The following is a 23164-nucleotide window of genomic DNA, read 5'->3' as shown; positions in this document are numbered from 1 at the left end:
TAATTACGTCCGTTTTGGAAATTGGGTCACTGAACTGAACGAACTGAGTCCCAAGGGGGTCTGGGAAAGCGGGCAAGCAGCCTTGATGAAGCCAATCGGCATTTGGGGATTCCATTGAAAAATCTTGCAACGCCTAATAGTGTTTAGATAATTGTAGCGATAGCTTCGTACAGCTGCTGTAATTTAATTTATTTCGTCTTCTTCTTGTAGATAATCAAAAGAGACCAGCGACCCCTCTATGTACAAACGGCCAACTGTGTGGAGGAGAAGGAGTGGATCGATCTGCTCAGTAAGATCTGTCAAAACAACAAAGCCCGCCTGGTAAACTTTCACCCCCGAGCGTACATCAACAACGCGTGGACATGGTGAGTGGTTGGAGCAGATTCTGAAAATTGAACAGTAAATAACGAGTTCTTTCTCCCCTTTACCTCTCTTACCTGCAGTTGCAACGAAAGCGATCAGTATGCGCCCGGCTGTACGCCCGTGTCTTCCTCCAGCCCAATCCAGATGGATCTGGCCACGGCGCTCGACCCGGCTCGGGACCTTCAGCGGCTCCACTCGCTAATCATTGCCAACATCAACAGCCTGGAGGTGCTGGATCCGGCCCTAAACGGTACGGCCTACGAGGACCCGATGGCGGCGCGCATAACAATCAAAAAGCTGAACGAGATCGCTACCACGCTGGAGCAGATCCACCGGAAGTACAAGTCGATGCTGGCGCGCGACCTCAAGTACGGCAGCCGGCAGGCACCGATCGGTGACGACAACTATCTACACATGCCGCGGTCCGGCTTTACGGCCGCGGTAATGGCAGCCGCAGCGGCGGCAGCAGCAGCCGCCGCCACCACCACCACTAACACCACCGGCGCCTCCAACACCGCTGGTGTTAATGGTTCCTCATCTAACAACTCCTCCTCCTGCCTCTCCAACAGTGGCAGTAGCGCGGTGGGCATCATGGGTGGTGGTGGTGGTGCCGGTACCGGAACGGTCGGCCTTACTCCCATCACCGTTACGACGCAGCACTATCCCGATGCCGGTTTGGCTCACTTTTTCCCCCACCGGGGCATGCTGGTGCGCAGCGCGGACGGTGGTGGTGATCCGCTCACGCAATGCTAGCGGCGACACGGCCGGGAAGGGCCTACTGTCCGAGCGACGGCAGCGACGACGATACACGCAATACTCGACGAAGGCGACGACGACGACGACGGGGCGTGCTAAAGCGCGTGCTCTGAACCGCACGGGACAATCATCATGTGAACGACACACTCCCATTTTTTCCATTAAGTAACCACACGGACACACACGCACGCAGTCACACGATCGTTTTCTGGACGTATGGCGCACAGCAAGAACCATAGGACGAACGCGTTTAATTTATTTATTTTTATAGATTGGAGAATTTATTTAGTATTTGTTTAGGTTTGCTTGTTTTCTTTCTTTTTCTAGGGGATGTTTCCCTAGGTGTTAACGTTAGCGTATTCCCACTCTCCTCTTGCCTTAAGCAGTGGCGCAATGGTTGAATGTCCTGTCGAATGATAGTGAGTTATGTGTAGGACACGATATTGATTGCCCATGGCGTTAACGGGTGGTAGTAGCAGGGAAATGGAAACAATCAGCATTATGGTTCTAGCACCTCAAAATTAGTGCGTATGTGTGTGGTCGATCAAGAGTTTTCAATCACAAAGTTTTTGATTTTGTTAATCCTTGTTTTACACTTTTGGACGGGATATCTTTGCGAAGGTTTGCACACAATCACGGTGTGCTGTTGCTGTGAAACCTGCCTAGTGGCTTAGCAATCATTCGATGTTGTACAACACACTTAAAACGATTGTATCATTGCAGGATTGTAAATTGTGTGCATTTTTAATTGAACTTATTAGACACATTTCTTTACACAGCTTAGGCGGCCTTTATAGAAGAAACTTTGAAATGTTTCCTTTGTAGTTTTCTGACTGTGCGTTGCAATACTAATTACCGTCAGGGGGAGTTGGGGTAACCGTTACACATGTACGTTAAGCGCTCTCTAGCCATTAATACACAGAACGAACTGTGTTGCACAAAACAAAAGGTGTGTCGTGTGCGCACATTTCCCCCAGTCTGATTAACAACAAACCATTCCACAGCAGGGACCGGTACACCGTACGCAACAAACACATCGGTTAGTGTTTTTGTGTTGTTCTTTTTCCTTCTTAATGTTAGCAGGTGGTGTGGGCATTTATTGAACAAATTTAAAGCGATAAGTGGAATAGCTCGCTATTTCTTGTATTCTTTCCTTTGGCCTCCCCTTAAACATAAACCTAACCCAACACGGAACACAGATCTATACATTCTTCGCGCATTACTGGTAACACACGATTCTGCCTCAACTATACACAGAAAGTGAAGCAACGCAAAACACTGTTATGTAAAATAGGAAAACCAAAACCCCCATCAGCTGAATGAATAACGTTTAAATAAGTATAAGCAGCAACTAGACTAACTATTCTGTTACCGCGCCGCCCTACACAATTAACAAACAGCCTACAAAACAAATCTGATCATTTGACTTATACTATACGCGGGAATTTACTCTCGGCCTGTGCCCGAAAGGAACAGTCAGTATCAAGTCCACCGAGTCGAGGTGTGGCTTGCTAATTTTGGTTGCAATCTCAAATGGTAGTTTAAGCGGCCAGCGTATTGTTTTTGTGCTTGTTTTGTTGTTTGCTATAACTTTACATAAATCTGCATTCCTGTGACCGACCGAACAAAAAAGGCCAATCAATTCAGTAGACTACCTGGCAGATGATATTGAATGTTACAGGGGGTTTCAGGGGTTCTCATAGCTGTGGGATACTTTCATGACCTTTTCTTACGGGAAATGAACTTTATATGATGAGAATTGGACTCTATAGCACCCTTTTTGGACAAATCCAATAGGAATTTTCAATGAGTATGTCCAAAAAGGGTGCCATAAAGTCCAATTCTCATCAAATAGAGTTCATTTCCCGTAAGAAGGGTTCAAGAAAGTATCCCACAGCTATGAGAACCACCGAAAAAACTCTGTACGTTACGTGCGTGTGAAACAAACGCACCCAAGTACACAAGGACGTACGGTGGCGGCGCATCCCTTAATCCTACCGCAGGATAAGGAAGAAAATAATTCGAATTTATATCGTAAGACTACTCTACACACACCTTCACACATTCACACCAGCAATGCGTTTGTGCATGGTGAGGAAAACGAGAACCGACCGATGTTTGTTGTTGTTGATCATTTAAATTTTACACGTCTATACATGCATATATGACTAAATGACTTCTTAAATGTTGACATTAGGCGGAATGTGGCGGGTTGTTTAGCGCGACTGTAGAGCGTTGAAGAAAGCAGCGCACACAAGGTGGTTAAAGCCAGCACCAAAATAACTGTATATGCACCGTAACACTACAAAACAAAAAACAACCACCCCAGGCACCAGGCACAGCGAGTTTTAACTATTAGAAAGCAAATTCGTACTCAAGATGCAACATTTGCATCGACAGGCGAGTAGACTAAGTAAGATATAACGACGGGAGGGAGAAAAAAAGGGATCCCGAAATATGTCCACAATTTGAATTTCTTCTCGTCGCGGCGGGTGGGTGAGAGTGAAAATGAAAATGGATCTCTCGACAGCAGAGAGGAGGAGGAGGAGGAGGAGGAGGAGGAGGGGCGAAGCGTTGATGATGTGTAGAGCACCAACAACCCCTGCAACTCCGAAAAGAAGTAAGATAGAGCATCAGCAGCAGCCTTTTTACAAACAATGGAAAACAAACACCACACCAACGGAACTAGGGAAAACAAACACAGAAACAGCGTACTGAATGTATAGAGAAACTCTAATTAGATGAAGAAGAAACGAAGAAGAAAAAACTATTATAAACCATCAGCAAAGAATAATCCCACCCATATTTGTGGTGTACTACAAGACAACCTACTAGGAGAGGTACTACTAAATTACCAAATGTTTCATCATCTCAACCTTTTTTTCATTTTAGTGTAAAACAAACAAACAAAAGCGTATGTGATTGTACAAGAGCTACACAGCGATGAGATGAGCGAACGGCGGGTGAAGGACTCTATTTAAGCAGCAAAACAGAAAAGCATGAGAAGTGAAACGCAAACCCCTCTCTACACAGTTGCATTTGAGACAATTGGTGTGAAAAGAGAAGACCAGTCAGTGTACTTGTTGCACTTTGGTTTGGTGAGAGCTATCCTTCTCGAATCTCAATATTAGTGTACCGAAAAATGCATCCCCACACGTGGCCGCTTGGTAAACGTGTCTTTTTGAAGCTATTATGAAAGGTAACACATTTTTATTAAAACATCATCATACACTCGATGGGTTAAAGTTGTTAAAGAAAGCAATTAATGCCGTTTGGAGCACCTAGTTGGTTTAATTACGGTACCATTTCTGGGAACCAGCGATACATCCAGAACATGTCGCTGCATTGCACAAAAATGTGTGTTGTTTTTTGTTTGTTTCTTTGTTTGTTTGGGTTTGGTTGTGTAGCAGTTTGGTAAAAAAGCTGGCTAAGAAAACGATAGAACGCTGTAGAATGAGTATAATGCAAAATTGTAGTACTCTATTAGTGTTTCTTTCTTTGTGTGAATGTTCAGCAGATTCGGTTATTGTGGATGAAAAGGGGATAAAGGGCGATTAAGTTCAGCGGATGAAGGGCAAAGGGCGAGCAGATGGCAAAGGAAGTATACTGTAGTGAGAAGAGGAGCAAGAAAGGCAGGCAATTTGTATTTTAGGTAGGAGAAAGTAACAAAACGGAAACTCTACTTTCGCACAATGAAAGCAATGGATGTGTGTGTGTGTGTGTGAGAGAGAAAGAGAGAGAGAGAGAGAGAATGATGTTTAGAGAGCGACGAGACGAAACGAAGGGCTGCGAGGAAAAATGAGGAACCTGTGGAATATTAGGAAAATATGCTAAATAATTGACGCATATTCTATACATAGATCGATTGAATTATATAATTATTATTATTATTTTTATTTTTATTATTATTATATTAATATTATTAATTTTATTGTAGATACATTATTAATGTGTCGGTTTGTTTGTTAGCCCGTAAGTGAAGGACCGTGGAAAAGATAACTTAAAAACAAACACTGAGTGAACTGTTACAAAACAATACTTCACTGCTCCTGATTATGAGATAAAGGATAAGAAATCAAACATGTGAAAACAATACTGTGGTTCAGTATACTTTTTCTTTGCAAAGAAAGAAACCAGGGATTGATGGGGTGGACTCGGTGTATCGCTTTGTAGAGGCAATTACAGTACAAAAAGTTGGCAGTTGGGGCATACTTCCTCGAGTGTGTGGCATAATTGCACAACCTAATGTGGTACCATTAGTCATAATAGATGTACTCGAGCAAGTGTGCAAAGAGGCCATTAACATCACCTCTACAAGCTTTATAGTTGTTATGTTATTAAATTATCCATTATTCAATTATCACATTAAAAAACGATGACTAAAACTTTCAAATGCATGTTTGGACGGTAGCGCCATCTAGCCGTGAGACAGTGTACTAAAGGGACTTCAATCCTTTACTGTGTTTGCAACCGTTCGTACATTTCGGAATAGAGCGCTTTTTTACACAATAGTAAACATACTCACACACACACACGTATTGTTGCATCTCTTGTTCATGATTTTCTAGTTAGACTTTATTAGCTTTTTTATGAAATTTCTAGCTTATCATCAATCATTACCTTGCCTAAACGAATTGTTGTGATCAACTTACGAAACTATCAAGGATCTTCGCACAAACACCTTGCGTTGTATCAGAGCTGAGTCGTTATTTTGTTTGTTTGTCTGTAGCATTTCTCTGCACGAATTACTTTACATCACCAATCATTACCACACCTTCGTTTACCATCCTACACTTTTCCACTCGCCCCCTAGTTAGAACTTATCCCGATTAGCGTACCTAATACGTTTGCCCTTTATCTCGTCACACTATATTTCACACGACGGCCGTGCTTCCTTTCTCTATTTGATGTACTGATTTGCCGTACTATTTTGCGAGCTAACCCTAAAAAACATATTTCTGTCTGCCGACGGATAGTGCCGTTATCGTTCACCGATATCGAACACACTGTCCTACATTAATTAGTGTTCTTTTACTGCAATTGTTGGTTGGAGCTTGATCTTTTTTGTTCATCGTTCTAACTATTCGTTTGCATTGGCCGAGGCTTGATGCATGCGAGCTACATTACGAGACCACCCCCCAGATAAGACAGACGATCCCACGTAGTTGGTACATACTTTGCTAATGTACGTGATGTGTAATGAAAACTGTAGATTTTACATACAAAAAGAAGTGTAAAAAAAGTTCAACCGTGTCGCATGCTCGTTCTAGCCGTAGGGGATTACATTTAAACAGCGTGTTTCTTTCTATTGATACACGCTTTGAACCTGTGATGAACGGTTTATCGGCTACTTCACGGGACAATGCATGTCACCAAGTCAAAAAAAAAACTTGAATCAAGAGAGAAAATGTTAGAACATAAATCACGAATCCAACAAGGTTCAATTTCCACAAAGTCCACTGTCGAAATAATAAAACAAAATCGTATCAAATAAAGAAACGTGCGAAGACAGTGGTGGGTGTAGTTGTTGCTGCTGCTGCTAGAAAGCATTTGCACCCAGGGGGACGTGCGATCAGTTGGCTACCACAATCCGGATGAGAATAGACTTCGGTCAAGCTACTATTGCCAGATGCCCGCATAGTTTCCTATCAGTGTGGCCGGTAACGGTCCGCCGGCGGTGAAGAGACGCGTACCACTGCTGTCGTAACAGTGCGTGTAGATAGCGGGCGAGTACTTGTTCTGCTGGAAACCGTCAATTTCCTCGTCCGGAAATTGGGCCTGAAAGTAATAGAGCGAACAGAGCGGGTCATTCATCTAATCACCTTCGATCCCAACAAACAAACAAAAACACCCCAATCGAACTTCTTCGTACCACATAGCCTTTGCTAGCTTTCAGTACAACCGTACGGGAAGAGTTAATGCACGACTCGAGATATTTGCCGGCCCGTATGTCGAAGAACATCAGCATTCCCATGCCAGTGCCGATGGTAAGGATGTTGCCCTGGAAGCTTGCCGAACGTATCCCGCAGCCGCTGTACCGTGATGCAATCTTTTTCACAGCCTGTGCGGTATGGGGAAGTAAGGAACGAACATTAATACGTGTACGAATGCACTCCATCCGCCTCGCGTCCAATAATTGCTCCAATTACCTGCAGTGTCCTCGGGTCGAGCAGCAACGTGTACGAACGACACCCTACCGCATACAGACCGTTCGGTTGGCAAGCTATGCACACGTTCTCCTGACAGTTCGGCAGCTTTCGGGACAGCTTTTGCGAGAACGTTTCCGCGTTGAACAGATGCATATAGCCGTTCAGCGACAGTAGCGCCAGCTCGCGATACTCCTTGTTGAAGCAGATGGCCCGTATCTTCTGCGCTCCGCGGCACTCCTTCACCGCGATCGGCGAGATGTGCGCATAGCTCGGAACGTCCTGCTGCTGCTGCTGCTGGTGCTGCTGGTCCCCCTCCTCCTCGGCGTCCTTCGCCACCGGGAAGTCCATCAGATCTTCGTTGACGCGCCACAGCGCGAGCTTGGTATCGCGCGACCCGGACACCAGGAACTGATCGTCCAGCCAGCACATATCGAACACCCAGTCCCGGTGCGCGTTCTCGCCGATGCAGAGCGGATCGAGCGTGGGCAACCGGTACAACGCAATGTCGGCCGAGTGGCGCGCGCCGGTCGCCAGCAGGCTGTGGCTCGGATTGATCTGGCACGCGTGTATGCCGGACTGCGTGTCGGGGCTGGCGCCGTGGCTGTTCGGCAGCGTCGGTATTGCGTCCACCCGCCGCATGTTCACGTCGTACACCATCAGCTTATTGCACTTGGTACCGAACACGACCTGCCGGTTGCTGAGCCACTGCGAGCAGAACACCTTGTTGATGTTGCCGAGCGCGATCGGCGTTTCGCGAAACATGTCGTGCGTCAGGATGTGCCTGCTGGCGTACGCCGGATCGATCGTCCGCTCATCGCTCAAGTCTGATTCTCTGCTTCTAATGTAGTCTACGAAGTTGTACGAGGTGCTGAGCACCTGGTGCTGCTGGCTCGGCGTTTCCTCCTCGCTGTCGCTGTCCTCGTACGTGACGAAGTCGTCCGGCTTGTCCGGCTTGCGGCGGCGCTCCTGGCGCAGCGTTCGGTTCCGGATGCGACGGTCCTCCAGCCGGCTCGGAATGTAGCAGCTCGGCCGCTGCCCCGACACGGGCCGCTTTAACGTTTTGGACATGTTGAACCGTGTGTGGCACGGGTTGGTGGTGCAGCTGGTTCTGCTTCGGCGCTGCCCCCTGTATCCGTCAATCCAGTCGTTCCGCCCCTCTAAGGTATCGAACAGTGTACCGAAACCACCGCAACATTCAGCTGTATCTCTTCCGCCGTGTACACCACAACGGATCTGACCACCGCGAGTAGTGACCGGGGTGTGTGTGTATGTGGGGCGGTGGAGTGCGCGACACCGAGAAGCGCTGGTGGTAAAATGGGACAACGTAGCGGAGACACAAGCAGCCTCAGACCACTCTCATAGGAAGGTGCGGGGCCTTCCGTAGCTTTTCCTGAGCGCGGTTTTTAACATTATCACTCACTTTGGTCAAATTACACGTAAAGAAAAATGTTTACATTCAGCTTTGCGCAGCTCGTAGGGTGTAAATTTGGTAAGAAAAATCACTGGTCGTGCAGTTCTGGTTTTCGTAAGAAAAATTCTTTACTTCGATTTGACAATCAAAAGCACAGGGTGCCTCCGAACGTGAGTGTTTGTTTTCACCTGAAAGCGTCAGAAATGAAAACGCACGGATGACACGAACTGCTTCACCACACGCTTGGACAGTGGTGTTTGGAGCAACAAAAAATGAAATAAATTTATTTAATCTTCTTGGATAATCTTTTGAAGTTTGTGAATTTAAAAAAGGGAAATAGTAGTTGGTACTTTTCTTCGACATTAACACAATGATCTGATTTATTTTTATTGAAAATGTTTTTTTTTCCACTCGCCGGCGTAATGAATGACCCACTAAGCGCCCATAGTGCAGGCTTTGTTGTTATTTACAATTTAAAAACAAACGATGAGCGTCCGCTTCCTTTGCATCCGCATACGCATTTTAATTAAGCTTTAATTTTCCTTTATCTATTGCCGAAACAGTCACTACATGTGTATGTTGTGTCTTGTTTAAGTATTGTGTTGTTTGCATCCGTTTCAATGTGTTTTAAACATGAAGAGCGTGGAAGAGATAGAAGATTTTTACGGTGTGTATTTGTTGGTGAGCAAAAGCCCCAATCCCAAGTTTGCCGGTCGCACCTACATTGGCTATACTGTTGATCCGAACCGACGCATAAAACAGCATAATCGCGGAGAAGACGCTGGCGGTGCTAGACGAACATCCAACCGTGGTCCATGGTAAAGCATCCTCTATTTCAGCTTGGCCGGGTTTGTTATTCTAATTTGCTTTTTTCCTCATTTGCCTTTTCCCAGGACGATGGTTCTAATTGTACATGGCTTTCCGAACAACATCTCTGCACTACGGGTAGGTTTGAAAGAGTGAAAACAGTCTAATAAGGAACACAATTTAATGCTATTGTCTCTTTTCTAGTTCGAATGGGCATGGCAGCAGCCTCGCGTTTCCCGCCGGCTTAAGCAAATCCCCGAGCTGCAGAAAAAGTTACGCAAAGAATCGAACTTCGAGTACAACTTTCGCATACTGACGGAGATGCTGCGAATGGGACCGTGGAACCGATTGCCACTCGTCGTCCGCTGGTTTGCGGATGAATTTCATCGGAAATTCGAGGCACGTCGATTGACGCTACCGGCGGCTGCATTCCGCGCGCGTATTCGCCGTATCTTAAAACCGCCGTATCTAATCCTCGTTTCAGGTTGGGAAAAAGCCACCCCTACACATGCCCATCTGTTTCGGTCGTATCAAGAAGGTGAGGCGGAAGAAAGCGAACAAGCAACCGATAGAAGGGCGGCACACTGTGCATCCGTCAGCGGCCAAACAAACCGTATCGAATCGGGCGAAGAATAGTAAAATAGCGATCAATTACGATTTCGATGAGTACGATCTGCTTGTGATGGGTGGTGAGAAAATCGATGATGCTGGTGATGATGCTGTAAACCGCCCCAGTGTGCCACCGATTATGCTAGCGACAACAATGCCAGCCGACGAGAGTGTGGTGATTAGTTCCGACTCCGAGAGTGACAACGGCAGGGCTGAAGGGGAGCATGCTTCACAATCTGCGGCGCAAAAGTGTACCATCTGCGCTGGTGAGCTAATGCTGGAGCAGGAGAAGGAGGAGATGAAGGAGGACGCCGAACAGCGGCAGAGTGATTTAATTTTAAGATGCTTACAGTCACGATGTCCGTTGGCCTGTCATGTGGAGTGTTTGGCCGAACTGGTCCTAGAACCGGGTCAGTACGTTCCGGTCGAAGGCGACTGTCCGCACTGCGAGGGACACTTTCTGTGGGGTGACATCATACGCAAAGCGAACGGTTGTAGCGATTTGGTAGACGATACAGACAACGTTGACCCAGTTGTGTTGAATGAGGTGTCGGATGAAGGTGAATAAATTGGGAAGTGAAGCTTTAAAGTTGGAATTCCGGAGAAGCATACGGTAAGATCTACCACTATTAGATAATTAAATAATAAGTAATGTGTGACACATTTTATGTAGTCACATCATCGAGATTCGTTGCGTTGTCTGATATCATTCTAAGAATGGAGCTAGACAACGGCATTTCAGTGTAAAATCACATTTAAATTTTTATATAAAAGCTATAAAATACTGAGCAAATTCAATGCAGGAACTTTAGCAGTGTTTGCCTCCTTGTGAAAAATCCCACTAGAACTGCATGTGCCTTCCATCTTAATCGTTAATAAGTTACATTCGTTGCCGCCAAACTTTGGCGCTAAGGCATCAATGTTTACTGTCTTAGGAATCATGACAATTCTACAAAGTGTTTGAGCAGATTTATAACACATTTACATCACATAAACACTACAAAACCCGTGTAATTTGATAGTTTTTAGTGAAAAAATCATGAAATTTAAAAAAATTTCAAAGCCCCTGTTTACACTTAAAAATGCATGCCAACTTTTTGCACTCCATTAAATCTTCCAAAATTGGCTTAACAATTGTTATATTTTAAATTCTATCAATTACATTATTAACTGCTCAATATAAATTCTATAATTTTGAAACCCACAGTTTCAAAAATGCAGTTAAATTTTCTAAATAGAGCGATTGACTCACAACCAAAAAATTGATGCCTTAGAGACAAAAATAGGTGAGTTAGAGTCAATATTTAGTAGCAACGACTGTAAAAAACCTTTGAGCTACAGCCAACAGTACGCATATTACCAGATCTTTAAAAAAAAGAAAAGAGAAAACAAAAATGATCTCGGAATTACTATGAAATCCACAACGATGCATCAACTTGATGCATCAAAAGCACGATTCTTCCGTACTGGAATTAATAATAATAAATAAATAAATAACCGAACACTATAAAAGCTAAATAAAAAAAAAACTGAATAGTTTAATACTGCCCAATCCATCGAAAAAGTTGCTTGAGTGTACTCTGGTTTAATACTGTAGGTTAAAAAATATACCACCAAATAATACAGTCGCTTGTTACCAATGTTTAACATTTCCTTCAATTTCATGTCAGCTTCTCTGAAGAAAGCCCCTATTTGTGTGTTGCACAACCCTGAGCGAGAAACATTTCTCCCATACTGCTTTGAAAGGGGTGGAAAATTGGGAGAGCGTGAGAAGAAAGCGAGCGAGAGAGAGAGAAAGAGAGCGCGCCATACGGGGAGCAATGGCAATAACGAGCTTCCGGAGCTTACCACGGTACCGGTCTTAGCTGCCGGTGATCATTCTGTCCCTAGCAACCAGTCTAGTAGCACGAGCTCGAGCCTGTGCAGAAGAAACCGTCCGCTTGCTTTGTTTGCTTCCGGTTTGTTGCAACAAGTTGCATGTTAGGTGCATCGATTAGCATCAGCTTACACTACTGATCAGTTTACTTTGATCGGAAAGTAATACGAGACTTAAGTGACACCGTCAAATTCAAATCACAACAAACGGTACGACCCTAACTGTGCGTTTAGTGCCGTAAAGAAGCGTGCGAAATCGTGTGCCAGTGCAGACTAAAGACCTCCAGCCGTGTGACAGACCGTGTGGTGTGAACTCTTCCAACCCGCTTAGAACGGAACAACCCAAACCGCCAACCATGAACACCCGTCAGCTGTTCGCGATAGGGCTGATCGTCCTGCTGGCCGTCGCAAGCGTGTGCGATGCGCGGCGCCGCTTCCCGAACCGGCGGCGAGGCCCGTCGCGCAAAACGCTCAAGCAGCTGTACTACGAGTCGCGGGAAACGAACACGCCCAACTTCGTCCGGCTGGTGCTGATGCGGCTGATCTACGGCATCGCGACCCAGATGGGCGTGGAGGAGCGGCTGGACAACGTGTTCGGCGGTGCGTTCGTGCCGCCGAACGCCGGCGACGACAGTTCCGACTTTTTCGACGTGCTGAGCGACGAAAGCGGCGAAGACTTTAGCTTCGGCCTGTGAGGTAAAGGTAAGTTGGACCTGAAGTCCTGTTGCCAAATAATGACACACATTTCAACAGTGGACGGAGCTGGTTGCTCGGTTCAGGGGAGGAGGGGGGGGGGATCAATGCATTTATTCACGGCTGGCTTGTAAATGGGGTCCCAAAACCGGTCGATCGTTGGAGTTTCGGCGCGTCACCGGGCGTTCGGGTGTCGGTATGGAAACGGTGTATTTGGCGCAAAAAGAAAGTGGCTTCTGTGTTTTTTTTCTGGATGAATTGTTGTGCCACCGGCTCCACCACTGCACCCTGCCCTAATCCGGTGTACCCGTTTTTTTTGTTGTTCGTTATTCTCTTGTTTCGTTCGACTGCTGGTACGATCGACATAACATCGATCATCGATCAGTCCCCCGGACCCCGACTCACCTGCTTGTTTCGGAAGTGATGAAACAGGGCAAAGAAAGGACGCGCTCACCGGGAGGAATTTTCATTAAATAACCTGTCTTCCTCTCTCCTCCCCAAGAAAAAAAAAACCTCCTCCAGTGCTGCCTCATCGCAATTTTCATTCGATCCGCTTCTCGATCCGAACGAGAGTAAAAATTCAAATACAAATAATGGCGCCAACCACTACTGCACCCCTTCTCTTCTTTTGCGCACGTTTCCCGCATTTATGAGCCCCCCCCCCCTCGGCACTGCTTTGTCTTTACAATTTGTGTACGAGTTTTTCCTTTAATAACTCCATCCGTCCCGCTTCTTGCGCGAATGATGCGGAAAATGCCGGCTGAGCGGATCGAATTTTGACTGTGTGGCGGGCGAGAGAGATTGCGGTGGAGGGGAGGGGTGTGAAAAGTGACCTCGAAAGCAGGCACGCTAAAGAGCGTCCCAAAATAAATCCACGCTCTCGGGCAACTTGTTCTTAGCGAGCGATTGTGCTGACCCAAATTTGAGCACTAGCATTAAAAAGTCGACGTCGATCGATTGTTACCGCTACCGTGTTTTCCGCTTTCGATCGATGAAAGACGAGCAATGGAAAAAGAAATTAGGAAGAATGCAACTGCAGTTGCAAGAACGGCACCATAACGATGATCATTACCGATCGGTGGGACCGTGGGATGAGTTATTTTTAACACGTGTGGGTGTGTGTGTGTGTGTGCTTAATCACCTGCCGCCGAGTGTGATCGTGCTGCGGTCGGGGTTGTTTGTACGAGAAGAATGTTTGTTTATTCGATTTCACACTTACCTTACCTTTCGACCAACCCTAAGTGCGGGGAAAACAGGGACAGGAAAAACGTATCCAAATAAAAGAGGGGGGAAAACGTTAAGCAGAAAGTGAACGAAAGGGCAGCTGCGGATGGTGTTAGTCGCTGGAATCTCTCCGTTTTTTAGATGCTGATGGTCGAAAGTGTCCAAGTGCGATCTGTGTGCCTTTCGCCCAGCAGAAGACCTAGCAGCAAGTGCAAAGGCAAGTAAGCAGTGTAATGGTAATGGACGAGCGACACTGAGTCTCAGACTGTACAACGAAAGTGTCATTAGGACGCTTATGTTGATAAATGAAAGTGTTGTTTGGGGGTTTGGTTGTTGCCGTTGGCACACAAATGGCACTGAAGAGTGAATAGTGGCGGAAAGAGACGGCAAACATGTATGTGTCCTCGGTGCAGGATCGTGATTAACAAAACAACGCTACAAGGGGAAATGGTACAAGAATGCGCAATTGTAGTGTTGGGAAGGGTATGATGAGCGATGAAATTTTAGTGCAGTTCGTCGCTTGTCGCAATTTGAATATGTTACGAAGATACAAAGAGAAGTAATTTAATAAAGTTCCATCCCAAATATTTATTTACGATACTGTCATTCAAATGGAAGTTGTGCTTTGAGTAAGAATCTTGAACGAGGAGAATGAGGCCAATCGATTCAAAGTCTCAAAATCGCCTAAGAAACACTTCCGTTTTGGACCGCAGTTTCGTTAATAAATAAATAATGTTTACATGTACAAAAATGGCCTTTATTCGACTGGTTTTAATAAAACTAAGAGAGATAAGTTATTTCCACAAACACCTCTTGGAAGGTAAATTATTCAAGCTTACTTGCAAACATAAATCTACGACCATGCCATAGCTGCCTTTTGTCAGTTATCTGGAATGTTTACCATGGCGAACAAAGTCATCCATGTAGGCATGGCTTTAAGATCTACCTACTCAGCTTTCGCGACAAACTTGTTTGTAGTAGAGCTTTTGCTTGGAGATGTTGGAGCGGTTCACCGGCTAGGGTGTCATATCAAAATTTCGCCGAAATTCGATTAAAATGGGCGTCATTGATTTCCGTTGCCAGTGAACGCGATTTCAGCTTCCTGATATGTTTGTTAATGTTTCCCAGGTCCCAGGGGACGATTGCATCGACCTCCCGGCCAAACAAATGCTGCAATGTAGCCACATGTCCCACGGTCTTGACGTACAGCATCATTTGAAGCTTCTTGTCGCTCAGGGTCGTCGGCCATTCGGCACCGAGGCTTTCTCTCGATGTCCTGATTATTGTCTAATAGTGCAAAGATGTTGTAGATTGCGGCACAGACTTATACGACGTCCACAAACTGCCGTACAAAGTCCATTTTGGACGCTACAGGGATGCCGTTCTTTGATCGCGCACGCTTCTAAACGAAGTTGCTTCCCTTTTTTTGGTCATCATAGTTAGAATTCGATTGATAGAGGTGTCAAAATTTGTCTGCTGACTCATAGGATACTATTATTTAAAGTGCAATTAACGTTTCGTTAGTGTAGGTTAAGATAATTCCATGAAAAATCGACAGTTGTTGGTTCATTTTTGTAAAATGCAAACGTTTCAGTGATTTCAATAACATTTCCCGCTTATATGCGGCATTTTTTGCTTAAAATGCACCTAAAAATTACCCCATTCAGCAGTAGAAACATTCTTGAAGATGACCATTAGAGCTTCTGCAGTCACGCAATAGCAAAAGCGTACCTCCAGCTGCACATTGCATTTCATGCGCACTGATTCGCGCAACCATTGATCATGGTGTAATTATTCTCCCAGAACACATTGCGTGTCACACAGAAACGGTGTACTGCTGCGCATAAGTTAACATGCGTAGCATGTAGTAGCCTAACGGGCTTACCATACCACACAGTGTTCCGTGCACCGGAACCGAAGAATAATGGCTTCAGATTTCCATTGCTTTCTTCTATCCATCTCATGGTCAATTCTGAACGGTGTGGGCAGAATTTTCCGGTGATAAAATGCCCCCCCCCCCCTTGGGGTCAGTGAGCCATGTAACGTTTATGCCACGCGGGCCCAGCACCACCGGCACTGTTGTTCACAGCTTTGTTATCAATGCAGCGAAACCGAGATAGCAACGGAAACGGTTATTCTGAAGGGAAAACGGAAGGAGTTGGTCGGAACATGCACAATTGCTTCGCTGCTGCTTTGAACGGTGGGAGGAAAAGCTTGCCCTTGCCCGACAGACACGGCAGCTGGGTGGCGAGACGACGAACCTCCTCCCTCTCTTCTTGAGACGAGAACCTTGCGATGCATTAAGGGAAAAGGGAAGGAGAACAAAAACATGCCCGCAGACGTCATTCACCGTGTGCTGGAAAGCCTCCAGCAGCCACCACTGGCCACCGCTGGCATGCTGGTAAAAGCATACTAAAAATTAATCGCAGCACCGATCCATATGCCTTTTTGCGTGCGTGTGTGTGTGTGTGTGTGTGTGTGTGTGGGAATGATCGCAGACACCGGGCGTTATTGCCGAGTGTGTTTAAGCGCAGTGAAAGGGAAACATAATCAAAAACTGAGCACGGAAAGCAATAAGGGAAGTGAGTGGGGTGGTGCAGGTGTTTGCAGTGCTTCTTTTTTGTTTTGGGGTAAGAATATTGTAACGAGAGTAGGAAACGTTTCCTTTACGGTGCCAGTCACGGTGCCACCGACGGGCGACACTAAGCCGAGCGAATGCAAGGGAAAGTACGTTCGCTTGACAGCGATGACGCGTTATTTAAATATGCACCAAGTGAATCTGTTTGTGTGAGGCGGTGGTTCGTTTCTTGCTTTATTTTGGCTGCCATTTTTTTTTTGCCATCATTTTAGCGTCCAATTTCGGTACGTCCGGTTTTTCGATTGGCGACTTGCCTTGCCTCCCCGGTCGGCGTCAGTCAGGTGATGTGGTGTGTGAAAAAGTGAAACCCCGCTAAATAGCTCCCCAGCACCGGGTAGTGGGACACTTTCGATGATACCGGTGCAAAACGGTCTGCGCAAGACGTACCATTTCCTACGGCTACGCGTATCCCATAAACGGCTGGTGGAAGTTTAGGTTTTGTTCACGAAGCTCCGTCACGGAAGCGCATAAAACTGGCTAACGGACCTGACGATCTGGTTCGCTTTCAATTGGAAGCAATCGAAACAACAACAACAACAACAAAAACCGGGGTGAAAATAATCGAAAACGTGATCGGGTGGTGTGTATTGTCTTTCCCTACCGCTCCCCCCCCAAAACCCGGTACCTGGGGGTTGGTTAAATTTGCATAACGAATACTACCGCAAGCCGGCGTGAAAAATGAAATTCTCTTCTCACCCACCCCAAAATAAAAAAAGAAAAACGAAAACAAAACATGGGAACGACGCATCGTACCACACGTGCGTACGTGTTGGCGCGTTCCGCCTGTCGCGTAAACCACCGCGTAAAGGGCTATACGCGGAAGCGGGTTCGTCGCTTGTTAAGCGACGCGCGCGCGCGTTGAAATCTTTTGATCGAAGCGCGTATCAAACAAGTAGGCGCAGCGATGGGCAGCAGCTCGTGGTTGGTGATACGTGTATGCGGCTCGAAAGGAACGTGACGACGCGATGTTGCAGCAGGAATGTTGTACCGGAATGTGGTTTCCTAATTTTCCCAATTTTAAACTGAAGCATTTTTTCGGTGCATTTTCAAACGCTGCGCTGTGTTCTACATTACTGGGCGACTCGACACGGGCGCCTTGTATTAGCAGGTGTAAATAAATAAACAGATGATGATGATAAGACAGGGCAAAACACCTATGCTAATTGGCTGAATTGGAGAAATCAATGAAGTATGGTTCCCAAATAAAGGAACAAATATGCTACTCACTCACCTACCCTACCCTACTGCTGCTGCTGCTGCTACTTTCTTCACACACCACGGGTCAGTTTCACTTCTGATAGAAGCAAACGGGTGGGGAAAAAAGCCATAAAAAGCCAATCGACCAATTATAGATTTATAGACTTTTTTTCGGGGCCGTGTTCGGGTTGAAGGTATGCAAATTTCATTATATCCGCCCCTCTTTTCTAACCTCACACACAAACACACTCACTTGTTCACATAGAGACAATTTATGTGCGTCTTATCGGAGCGATAATTATCAGTTCGATTTTTCGAGCTTTTCGAGGTTAATGTATGCGTGATCTAATTTGTGTACAATTTAATCTTTTCCCATAATAATGTAACATTAGTGTGCTTTCTGTACGCTTCTATACTTCTAAATTGGGGGCACAGAATTCTTGGGACAATCAATAACGCTGATACGGCTTTAAGCTTTGATGCAATGATGTCATCGCGCCGTTTGTCATCGCTTTCTTTCGCCATTGCCTAAACATTGCCGGGGCAGAAAATGGGAGAAAGCAACGCTAAGGCTAGAGATTATTATTAACATATCATCATCACTGCTGGACTGGATCATTCCATAATTCCGTCCTCGGATGGATGAAATTAAGCAAGCTACCTGGTGGTAAACAAAAAACCGGCACTGGACTCCCCATCCCCTCTGCATCGTAATCATTCTTCACGTTCTCCCCTCAGCCATGGGCGGTTTTTTATTAGAAACTCGAAAAATAGCTCCCTCCGGGCTGCTTCATGCTCCACTAGACTGGTTAAAGGCTGGTTTGATGCTGCTGGGGAGGTTTTGCCACACAGAAGCAAAGAAGACTGGCAGAGCACACCTTTGAAGACAGTAAAACGTTAACAGCATCATTCAGCAATTATCATGTTTACCAGCCCTTCAACACACGGGCTTTAGCATTAATTGCTTACCGTGCTGTAACTTTCACTGGACGCTAGTCGTAGTCGCTCGATCGGTACCGGTAGACGCCGTTTAGTCCATTTTGTTTAATGCTGTTTTCAACCTCCCCCTGTTTACCACATTCAAATTAGAGCTCGAAGATCATCTCCAAACTAGATGTGCTTTAAATAGGAAAAAAAGAAGTAAAACCCAAACAATAGCAAACAAAAAAAGGTTAAACCTCGATCGCACACGATCGCGCATCGTAAGCATCTTTAAGTAGACCTGGAGCGTTTGAGGAAGCATTTCTTTCATCATTTCCTGCGGTTGCAAGCAATGGAAACATTACAAAGTCGACGAGCGTAAATGAGATAATTTGGAGTAGCTTTGATACCCCAAAAAAAAAAGAGCGAAAGAAATGCTTTTTTTCTAGGCGGTTACACTTAACGCCTGCTTAACTGATTGCTTCATCATAGCGTTACGATGGTGGCGCGTCACGGGCATGCACCATCCTCCCATTCTTCCATCCAACTCCCGGCAAAGTGGTGGCTTACGTCCGGCGGAAGGGGGAGGGGCGTTATGACAACATCTTGACACATTTTCTCACACACACACACACACACACACACAAATGCGCCCACGGACACGGAACCGGAACGGCAGCTGGCAGCTGGCTTGACAAATTGTTTAATAATGTATGCCACCATTTGACGGAGCCGGGCACTGCTTCTGGCGACGGGACGGGATGATGAAATGATGAAATGAAGCTAATTTCTAGTTACCTCTCTAACCCTTCCTTCACCTCAGTGCCCAGTCAGTGGCTAGTGAGTGTCTTCCTAACAGCAGTACCACTTCAAACACTTTGTATACGTAATTTCTTGATGCGGAGGGCATAATCACGGCACCGGATCGATTGCGTTCGCTCCATCGCGTACCAAGGTGTCATCCCAGGTGTGTGTGTGTGTGCGGCAATCAAATTAACCTACATTTTCCGCAGGAAAAAGAAAACATGCAAGACGAACGCTAAGATGAACTTGAACTTGATCATTCAGCTGGTAGCTGGCAGGTCGTGTGATGCAATGAAGCGATTAATTGGGTGACATCACAACGCTCCGACAATTTTGACGGGGAATTAGCTTCTGTATTGATTCTAAATTAAAGTCACATTCCAAATTGCCTCCCCTAGCCTGTAGCCGCGTCTCTCGGGTGTGTGTGTGTGCTTCTTCCGGATGGGAACACTGGCTGGCTGGTGGGGCAAGTAACTATCGCTCGCCGAAACTAATCCCGTTTCATTGTTGAGCGGGGTGAGACGCACCATAGAAGACACCGTGCAGACACGCTAACGGAATGTTTTTACCTCAATGTAGCCTACATCGCCGGCTTTGCTCGGTTGTTCTGGCTTGCCCTCTGCCTTCTCGCCGCCACCACCACCTGCCGCGAGGTAGAGTCGCGACCAGACCACATTTAACCTCATTGTACAGACGCAACACACGCAACACGGCCTCTTGAGCAGGCAAGAGATGAACCAGGCGGTGGCTTGTGATTCGCAATACGGCGGTTACACGGTGTAGTGTTTGTTGCCTGTACCGCTGTTGTTGAGTTGCTGTGTTGGTTGATGTGTATTGATTTTGTTACACACGTTTTTGGTTTTGGGGGGCGCATTAGACAGCTGTTGTACAGGGTAAAAAGCTGGTACGTATTAAAAGGAGATTAGAAATGAGGTGAGCAAGAGATAGGGCAACGGTTTAGTTGGTTAAATAGATAGGAATTACTTTAAATGGGCGGTTTGTTTGTGTTTTTTGGTTAATTTTGATAAACTCACAAGAAAAGAGCACATCTGCGAAGCTTATTAAGGTAACAGCAATCAATAGATGATTTAAACCATCGGTCCAAGTATAGATGTGATTGTGTAAATACTAAGTAATGTAACCAGTTCATGCAGCTGTTTTTTTTATTGGTGCTGCATCACAATTTTCAGCGTTAAAGTTGCAAACCTAACGCTCAGAAATAGAAACAATATGATCTTCATTGTTCTGAGTGTGGTCGTGGTACGTGATAGGCGCTCAAAAAAAGGCGGAAAGTATTAGACCCGTTGATACATACGCGTTGGCTTTTGAGGTTTGTGCCAAGGACTGTGTAGGAACGAGGTTAAGTAATATAGAATGATTTGACAAGTGGCCAAAAGTTCGTTACAGGAAGTGGGACATCTAAGAGCCATTTTCGATTCAAATTTTAATTATGATAAAAATGATAAATCGGTCTGATCATCAGAAGAAAATTGTAAATTGGTTATTGCATGTTTCACCCGATGTATTGATGCCTCTTTTAATAATAATGGTTTAAGAGTTCGATGAGTTTTCCAGGGCTGTTGCTGCTGTCAAAAGGCATCCAAGATGGCCAAACCGATTTTGGCTACTACTTGACCTCGTTCCTGCATAGTCCATGGGTTTGAGCACTGTATTGGGATATTTATGTCGATGTGAATTAAACCTTTTAATTTTATAAACATAAAATAAATAAATATAGTTTGAAATGCTAAATGTTATTATCTATTTTGTTTTGATATTTGTCTGGCTTGATTTGGCTTGATGAGACATTTTAAATATAATATTATTTCTACCCTAACTCTACCTCTACAATAGAAGGCATCGAGAAGGATAGCTGCATTTCAAAGCATTTTAAAGCAAGCCTAGTATATTTCCGTTGAATATTATTATAAAAGATATTATTTTGATTTTAGCAACACGGCTAAACTATTCAAAATAACTGGAAAATAATGGTTTTTTTATTATGGAATCTGTAAAAAAAAGTTATGTTCAACGATGAAAATGCCAGAAGATTTGGAATGTAATATTTTGTTATTTATTTTCCAACAATAAAACAAATCTCCTATGACTCTGGATGTTTCTGTTGTGGTTTTTTTTTTCCAAAGAATAATTTTTATATTTAAAAAACAAATACTATGCTAACTGCCATGCACTGGAACACCAATCGATCGACGGGAACCAACATGCCAGGATCATCATAATACCCGTTTTCATTATTGTCTCCAGTACCACCGGTTTCTCCCCTACCAATGTGCGTTCGTGCTTGTGCCTTACCCCCCCCCCTCCCCTATGCCTTTCTTTCGCGCCTTTCTTTGCATTCAATTAACCGCTACGCTGCTTCCCTAGCATACATTTTCCATCGATCTGTGCGGAATGCATAATCGGTTCTATGTCTCTCCGCCGGGAGGTGTGTGTGTGTGTTCCCTCCCTCCCTCCGGCAAGTCATACACCGTCGCCACGGAAGTGATCATCGCTCTAGAGTGTTGGCCTAATTTTGTGGTGCTGAACTGATTTAAATAACTCTATACCCATACGCTCGTTATCTGCCCCTCTTCCCCGTCACTTACCTTCGGGGCAGCGGGGCTAGCGAGTCGTTACGAGTGGTAGCCAGAAGAAGCAGGAGAGAGAAAAAGAGAGAGAGAAAAAGGGACTCATAATGAAGCCATAAAGACACAGCAAAGATGCAGATTTGATCGCTTGATGGAAATGACCACCACCGTACAAACCACTTCTCCGCAAATGGTACTCAATTGTCTTTCTTTTTCTGTTTTTTTACATTTACATTTCCAGAACATACGGCAAAAAAAAAAAACAAACAAAAACGCAACAGTCTAGTGAGCGGGCTACTGACCATCTCACCAAAACGGATGCCAGCCCAAAGAAAGTGGGGAAAAAAACCAACGGAACGATCAAAACCGTACCCGTCAACCCGATTGCTGAGCTCAAGGATGGCATCAACAGAAAAAAAAAACAGAGAGGAGAAAAAAAACTGCAACCCACATCACAAACGGTAGCAGCACAAAACACACACGCGAGCTACAATACAATAAATTCAATTCCGTGTGTGCGGAAGTGCACTGCCTTTGCCGCGGGGGGTTTAGCACACACCCTCCCCCCCCCCCCCCCCTCTAAGCCACATTCTAAATCGCAAAACTCCCAACCGGGACAACGTTTCCGCGGGATTGCCTGCGGACTGTTCCGTACCGTTTGTTCGTTTGTTCCCCTACACACACACACCCTTGAAACACTCCACTACGGGACTGCGGGAGGAAGAGGTAGGTAGAAGCTGAAGCAGGAAGGAAGCTGTCCAGCGGAACGAACCATGCGCAGAAGCAGCAAGATAGTGTAATCGTTTGCCGTTTTTTAAAGGTTGCCGTTGATTTTGTTTGGTTTAAAGTGATCTTACCGGACAACGGTCTACTTTTTTTTTGCCTTTTATCGAGTTGCTTCTATCGGGCTTTGATGGGAGGCCACATGCCACACACACACACACACAGTAATGAAAGCACTATTCAGTGACGATGATTAAAAACAGCGACGAGCAGAGTAAGACAAAGAGCAATAGTAGGGAGAAGGAAAACAACACACTGGCAGTTCCCGGGGCAGTGCTGTGCTGCTGATTTCTTTTAAAATTGTTATAACACACATCGATCACATGTAGGGGGTGAGAGGGATAGG

General features: G+C 45.4%; 4 protein-coding genes across 5 annotated transcripts in view; 3 read left to right on the top strand and 1 right to left on the bottom strand.

Moving 5' to 3' along the window:
* LOC1269298 (GTPase-activating protein) overlaps positions 1-5212 on the top strand; it is a 30340-nt gene extending 25128 nt beyond the window's left edge. Inside the window, exons 5-6 of the mRNA XM_061641335.1 lie at positions 211-365; positions 444-5212. Of these exons, the coding sequence (XP_061497319.1) occupies positions 211-365; positions 444-1116 (828 nt within the window). The 3' untranslated portion in view covers positions 1117-5212. The remainder of the gene's footprint in view (positions 1-210; positions 366-443) is intronic.
* Positions 5213-5655: 443 nt separating this feature from the next.
* LOC1269299 (DDB1- and CUL4-associated factor 12 homolog) lies at positions 5656-8887 on the bottom strand. The gene is made up of 3 exons (XM_307921.6): positions 7269-8887; positions 6992-7180; positions 5656-6897 (listed from the first exon to the last, which is right to left on the bottom strand). Exons 1-3 carry the CDS (start codon positions 8334-8336, stop codon positions 6739-6741), a joined length of 1416 nt encoding a protein of 471 aa, XP_307921.5. The 5' UTR covers positions 8337-8887; the 3' UTR covers positions 5656-6738.
* A 248-nt stretch (positions 8888-9135) lies between these two features.
* On the top strand, positions 9136-11659 carry LOC1269300 (structure-specific endonuclease subunit SLX1 homolog). Its single transcript, XM_565552.5, has 4 exons — positions 9136-9497; positions 9573-9624; positions 9691-9885; positions 9971-11659. Exons 1-4 carry the CDS (start codon positions 9313-9315, stop codon positions 10661-10663), a joined length of 1125 nt encoding a protein of 374 aa, XP_565552.5. The 5' UTR covers positions 9136-9312; the 3' UTR covers positions 10664-11659.
* Positions 11660-11957: 298 nt separating this feature from the next.
* LOC133391545 (uncharacterized) lies at positions 11958-22697 on the top strand. Of its 2 annotated transcripts, none has more exons than XM_061646470.1 (2): positions 11958-12666; positions 22277-22697. In XM_061646470.1, the coding sequence occupies exon 1, from the start codon at positions 12327-12329 to the stop codon at positions 12663-12665; it is 339 nt and encodes a 112-aa protein (XP_061502454.1). In that variant the 5' UTR covers positions 11958-12326; the 3' UTR covers position 12666; positions 22277-22697. The 2 variants fall into 2 exon arrangements, with proteins under 2 accessions (XP_061502454.1, XP_061502453.1); XM_061646469.1 differs by having other exon boundaries at positions 11962-12672.
* Positions 22698-23164: the final 467 nt, after the last annotated feature.

Source organism: Anopheles gambiae, chromosome 2 (assembly GCF_943734735.2).
Source record: "Anopheles gambiae chromosome 2, idAnoGambNW_F1_1, whole genome shotgun sequence".
NCBI classification, from domain to species: Eukaryota; Metazoa; Arthropoda; class Insecta; order Diptera; family Culicidae; genus Anopheles; species Anopheles gambiae.
The sequence above is the reverse complement of the archived record's forward strand: the minus strand, read 5'-3'. Positions and strand labels throughout refer to the sequence as shown.